The sequence below is a fragment of the Perca fluviatilis genome, chromosome 2 (genome assembly GCF_010015445.1).
Source record: "Perca fluviatilis chromosome 2, GENO_Pfluv_1.0, whole genome shotgun sequence".
Taxonomy (NCBI): Eukaryota; Metazoa; Chordata; class Actinopteri; order Perciformes; family Percidae; genus Perca; species Perca fluviatilis.
In genome coordinates, this window is record NC_053113.1 from 817540 (window position 1) to 824164 (window position 6625).

Here is a 6625-nt window from a genome sequence, read left to right on the forward strand (position 1 = left end):
AGACTTCAGATACAGTATTAGGGGACCACTAAGGTCTATATAAAAGAGACTTCAGATACAGTATTAGGGGACCACTAAGGTCTATATTAAAGAGACTTCAGATACAGTATTAGGGGACCACTAAGGTCTATATAAAAGAGACTTCAGATACAGTATTAGGGGACCACTAAGGTCTATATAAAAGAGACTTCAGAGACAGTATTAGGGGACCACTAAGGCCTATATAAAAGAGACTTCAGATACAGTATTAGGGGACCACTAAGGTCTATATAAAAGAGACTTCAGATACAGTATTAGGGGACCACTAAGGTCTATATAAGAATCCAAAGAGCACCATATCATGGGACCAAAATTAAATGTTGCTGTTTATTTTCCTTTTATTGGTAGACATTGGCTTGTGTAAAATAAAAATAAAAAATAAGATAATATCCTTATGCAAAAAAAATAACATATAGTCCCGTTCCAGTCTTGCGCCGGCTCCGGTCCGGGGTTTATCCCTTCCCCCCCCGATCCACCCTGATCCTGATCCACCGGCACTCCCGCTGACTGTCAGAAACTCCACCGCGGGTTTTACCTCTCACCATCCGCCTCACTGCCCGACAGCAAGTTGGGATGAAAACAAAAACGGAAACTTGAATTTGTCTCAAAACATGGAGTCAAAATAAAAATAAAAAAGTATTGTTATTGTTTTTTTTTTTTGAAGGAGTAGATAACCCTTCACATGAAGATGTCTAACACGACGAGGAGCGGCGACATCATCCACCTGAACGTCGGGGGGAAGAGGTGAGGAACCGGGGGAACGGTTGATGCTAGCTAGCTAGCTAACGGTTGAGGCTAACGTTGGAGGGGATCCAGCTACGGCGGCGACAGTTAACGTTAAGGCACCAAAACGAATAGTGAAGTCTAGGAAAAAGATCGTGGTTTGGATTAAAGTACTCCTAAAGAACGTACACGTGATTCATGTGTGGAAGTATTAAAAATATATTGTTATATTAGCCAAGATTTTGCCAGATTTATCATCATTTTGCGTAACTTCCGGTCGTAGCTGTATCCCTTCTAGCAACAACGGCTAACCTCCGGCTAGCTAACGTTAGCTACCCCGGGGAACACTAATAAATAGTCGTCCCACCGGGTTATTAATGTTTTAAAAAGTTAAAATCATCACAACGCCTTTACACCTTTGTGGGCACAAAGTAATGTCAGACAGAGAGTAAAGTAAAGCCAAAATAAAGTTGTTGTTTTGGAGTGTAAAGTTAGGTGTCCGATAATGGGAAGAGACCAGGAGCTACAACGCTAAAATAGCTTTATATTCTGTATTAAATAAACGCAAATAAAACGTAAAATAAGGTTACATGTTTGTCAGTGCGTCTTGTTCGCGGGTAAAGTAAGTTTTAATGTGTAACGTAACGTTACATGTCTGCAAAAGTTACTCTGACCGAGAATGGAACCTTGTAGCATTTTTGGCTAAGTGGTGGATAAACATTTAGCATCCTTAGCTATATGTCTATTTCTCCTTCTCTATCTACATTATCTTTCTATACTAACACGGTCTGTTTCCAGGTTCAGCACCTCCCGGCAGACACTGATGTGGGTTCCTGACTCCTTTTTCTCCAGGTGGGTGAGAGAAAACACACGGTTGTAATGCAGCCACCACCAAACTCCATTCACAATATGAGCGATTTAACGTTTAACTACTGGCACACAGCGCTGAGATGTACATGGCTGCTGTGTATGTGTGTATGTGTGTATCTGTGTATCTGTGTATGTGTGTATCTGTGTATGTGTGCTCGCTAACAGCTGGCTGGTTTGTGTTTTTAGTCTTCTGAGCGGTCGGATCTCAACTCTGAAGGATGAAACTGGAGCTGTGAGTACACCGGCTCTCTATTTATATATATATATATTCATTCATTCATTCATAACGTTGTTGTTATCACCGTCTTTACGCTGCTGTGTGTGTAATAACTGTGTGTGTGTGTGTGTGTCTGTCTGTACGCTTGTGTGTGTCTGTGTGTGTGTGTGCCTGTCTGCGTGTTTCTGTGTGTGTGTGTGTGTCTTTCTGTCTGTCTGCCTGCGTGTGTGTGTGTCTGCGTCTGTCTGCTTGTGTGTGTGTGTGTGTGTCTGCATCTGTCTACGTATGTGTGTGTGTGTCTGCGTCTGTCTGTGTGTGTATGTGTATGTATATGTGTGTGTGTATGTATATGTCTGTGTGTGTGTGTGTGTGTGTGTGTGTGTGTGTGTGTTTATGTATATGTCTGTGCGTGTGTGTATGTATATGTCTGTGTGTGTGTGTGTGTGTATGTATATGTCTGTGTGTGTGTGTGTGTGTGTGTATGTATATGTCTGTGTGTGTGTGTGTGTGTATATGTATATGTCTGTGCGTGTGTATATGTCTGTGTGTGTGTGTGTGTGTGTGTGTGTGTGTGTGTGTGTGTGTGTGTGTGTGTGTGTGTGTGTGTGTATATGTATATGTCTGTGCGTGTGTGTATGTATATGTCTGTGTGTGTGTATGTGTGTGTGTGTGTGTGTGTATGTATATGTCTGTGTATGTGTGTGTGTGTGTGTATATGTATATGTGTGGCATATATGTCTGTGTGGCGTATATGTATATGTATATGTCTGTGTGTGTTTGTTTTGTGTATGTGTATGTATATGTCTGTGCTGTATGTATGTATTATGTATGTGTGTGTGTATGTATATGTCTGTGTGTGTGTGTGTGTGTGTATGTTATATGTATGTGTCTGTGTGTGTGTGTGTGTATGTGTGTCTGTGTGTGTGTGTGTGTGTGTGTGTGTGTGTGTGTGTGTGTGTGTGTGTGTGTGTGTGTGTTACCTCCTCTGTCCCTGCAGATCTTCATCGACAGGGACCCCTCTCTGTTCGCCACCATCCTCAACTTCCTGCGGACCAAAGAGCTGTACCCGCGCTCCATCAGCGTGCACATGCTCATGCACGAGGCCGAGTTCTACGGCATCACGCCGCTGGGTGAGTTACCACGGCGACACGGCACAGTCGTCATGACACTAGTCTGGCGTTGCCCGTAGTTGTGTTATTCATGAAACCTGACTGTGTGTGGTTGTGTGTAGTTGTGTTATGATGAAAGCTGACTGTGTGTGGTTGTGTGTAGTTGTGTTATTCATGAAACCTGACTGTGTGTGGTTGTGTGTAGTTGTGTTATTCATGAAACCTGACTGTGTGTGGTTGTGTGTAGTTGTGTTATGATGAAACCTGACTGTGTGTGGTTGTGTGTAGTTGTGTTATTGATGAAACCTGACTGCGTGTGGTTGTGTGTAGTTGTGTTATGATGAAACCTGACTGTGTGTGGTTGTGTGTAGTTGTGTTATTGATGAAACCTGACTGTGTGTGGTTGTGTGTAGTTGTGTTATTGATGACAGCTGACTGTGTGTGGTTGTGTGTAGTTGTGTTATTGATGAAAGGTGACTGTGTGTGGTTGTGTGTAGTTGTGTTATGATGAAACCTGACTGTGTGTGGTTGTGTGTAGTTGTGTTATGATGAAACCTGACTGTGTGTGTTTGTGTGTAGTTGTGTTATTGATGAAACCTGACTGTGTGTGGTTGTGTGTAGTTGTGTTATTGATGAAACCTGACTGTGTGTGTTTGTGTGTAGTTGTGTTATTGATGAAACCTGACTGTGTGTGGTTGTGTGTAGTTGTGTTATTGATGAAACCTGACTGTGTGTGTTTTTGTGTAGTTGTGTTATGATGAAACCTAACTTTGTGTGTTTTTGTGTAGTTGTGTTATTGATGAAAGCTGACTGTGTGTGGTTGTGTGTAGTTGTGTTATTGATGAAACCTGACTGTGTGTGGTTGTGTGTAGTTGTGTTATTGATGAAAGCTGACTGTGTGTGGTTGTGTGTAGTTGTGTTATTGATGAAACCTGACTGTGTGTGTTTTGTGTAGTTGTGTTATGATGAAACCTAACTTTGTGTGTTTTTGTGTAGTTGTGTTATTCATGAAACCTGACTGTGTGGTTGTGTGTAGTTGTGTGTAGTTGTGTTATGATGAAAGCTGACTGTGTGGTTGTGTGTAGTTGTGTTATGATGAAAGCTGACTGTGTGGTTGTGTGTAGTTGTGTTATGATGAAAGCTGACTGTGTGGTTGTGTGTAGTTGTGTTATTGATGAAACCTGACTGTGTGTGGTTGTGTGTAGTTGTGTGTAGTTGTGTTATTGATGAAACCTGACTGTGTGTGGTTGTGTGTAGTTGTGTTATGATGACAGCTGACTGTGTGTGGTTGTGTGTAGTTGTGTTATTGATGAAAGCTGACTGTGTGTGTGGTTGTGTGTAGTTGTGTTATGATGAAAGCTGACTGTGTGTGGTTGTGTGTAGTTGTGTTATTGATGAAAGCTGACTGTGTGTGGTTGTGTGTAGTTGTGTTATGATGACAGCTGACTGTGTGTGGTTGTGTGTAGTTGTGTTATTGATGAAAGCTGACTGTGTGTGGTTGTGTGTAGTTGTGTTATGATGACAGCTGACTGTGTGTGGTTGTGTGTAGTTGTGTTATTGATGAAAGCTGACTGTGTGTGGTTGTGTGTAGTTGTGTTATGATGACAGCTGACTGTGTGTGGTTGTGTGTAGTTGTGTTATTGATGAAAGCTGACTGTGTGTGTTTGTGTGTAGTTGTGTTATTGATGAAACCTGACTGTGTGTGTTTTTGTGTAGTTGTGTTATGATGAAACCTAACTTTGTGTGTTTTTGTGTAGTTGTGTTATTGATGAAACCTGACTGTGTGGTTGTGTGTAGTTGTGTGTAGTTGTGTTATTCATGAAACCTGACTGTGTGTGGTTGTGTGTAGTTGTGTTATGATGACAGCTGACTGTGTGTGGTTGTGTGTAGTTGTGTTATTGATGAAAGCTGACTGTGTGTGGTTGTGTGTAGTTGTGTTATTGATGAAAGCTGACTGTGTGTGTTTGTGTGTAGTTGTGTTATTCATGAAACCTGACTGTGTGTGTTTGTGTGTAGTTGTGTTATTCATGAAACCTGACTGTGTGTGTTTGTGTGTAGTTGTGTTATTGATGAAAGCTGACTGTGTGTGGTTGTGTGTAGTTGTGTTATTGATGAAAGCTGACTGTGTGTGGTTGTGTGTAGTTGTGTTATTGATGAAACCTGACTGTGTGTGGTTGTGTGTAGTTGTGTTATGATGACAGCTGACTGTGTGTGGTTGTGTGTAGTTGTGTTATGATGAAAGCTGACTGTGTGTGTTTGTGTGTAGTTGTGTTATTGATGAAAGCTGACTGTGTGTGGTTGTGTGTAGTTGTGTTATGATGAAAGCTGACTGTGTGTGGTTGTGTGTAGTTGTGTTATGATGAAACCTGACTGTGTGTGGTTGTGTGTAGTTGTGTGTAGTTGTGTTATTCATGAAACCTGACTGTGTGGTTGTGTGTAGTTGTGTTATTGATGAAACCTGACTTTGTGTGGTTGTGTGTAGTTGTGTGTAGTTGTGTTATTCATGAAACCTGACTGTGTGTGGTTGTGTGTAGTTGTGTTATGATGACAGCTGACTGTGTGTGGTTGTGTGTAGTTGTGTTATTGATGAAAGCTGACTGTGTGTGTTTGTGTGTAGTTGTGTTATTCATGAAACCTGACTGTGTGTGTTTGTGTGTAGTTGTGTTATTCATGAAACCTGACTGTGTGTGTTTGTGTGTAGTTGTGTTATTGATGAAAGCTGACTGTGTGTGGTTGTGTGTAGTTGTGTTATTCATGAAACCTGACTGTGTGTGTTTGTGTGTAGTTGTGTTATTCATGAAACCTGACTGTGTGTGGTTGTGTGTAGTTGTGTTATGATGAAACCTGACTGTGTGTGGTTGTGTGTAGTTGTGTTATTGATGAAAGCTGACTGTGTGTGGTTGTGTGTAGTTGTGTTATGATGAAACCTGACTGTGTGTGGTTGTGTGTAGTTGTGTTATGATGACAGCTGACTGTGTGTGTTTGTGTGTAGTTGTGTTATTGATGAAAGCTGACTGTGTGTGGTTGTGTGTAGTTGTGTTATTGATGAAACCTGACTGTGTGTGGTTGTGTGTAGTTGTGTTATTGATGAAAGCTGACTGTGTGTGGTTGTGTGTAGTTGTGTTATGATGAAACCTGACTGTGTGTGGTTGTGTGTAGTTGTGTTATTGATGAAACCTGACTGTGTGTGGTTGTGTGTAGTTGTGTGTAGTTGTGTTATTCATGAAACCTGACTGTGTGTGGTTGTGTGTAGTTGTGTGTAGTTGTGTTATTCATGAAACCTGACTGTGTGTGGTTGTGTGTAGTTGTGTTATTGATGAAAGCTGACTGTGTGTGTTTGTGTGTAGTTGTGTTATGATGACAGCTGACTGTGTGTAGTTGTGTGTAGTTGTGTTATTCATGAAACCTGACTGTGTGTGGTTGTGTGTAGTTGTGTTATGATGAAAGCTGACTGTGTGTGGTTGTGTGTAGTTGTGTTATTCATGAAACCTGACTGTGTGTAGTTGTGTGTAGTTGTGTTATTCATGAAACCTGACTGTGTGTGGTTGTGTGTAGTTGTGTTATTGATGAAAGCTGACTGTGTGTGGTTGTGTGTAGTTGTGTTATGATGAAAGCTGACTGTGTGTGGTTGTGTGTGGTTGTGTGTAGTTGTGTGTAGTTGTGTTAT

The 6625-nt window shown here is 41.4% G+C and overlaps 1 protein-coding gene across 1 annotated transcript in view; it reads left to right on the forward strand.

Annotated features, from left to right (window-relative positions):
- The first annotated feature begins 585 nt into the window (after positions 1-585).
- Positions 586-6625, forward strand: part of shkbp1 (SH3KBP1 binding protein 1) — a 23922-nt gene continuing 17882 nt past the window's right edge. Inside the window, exons 1-4 of the mRNA XM_039787484.1 lie at positions 586-783; positions 1561-1614; positions 1819-1864; positions 2847-2979. Coding sequence (XP_039643418.1) covers positions 722-783; positions 1561-1614; positions 1819-1864; positions 2847-2979 — 295 coding nt within the window. The 5' untranslated portion in view covers positions 586-721. The remainder of the gene's footprint in view (positions 784-1560; positions 1615-1818; positions 1865-2846; positions 2980-6625) is intronic.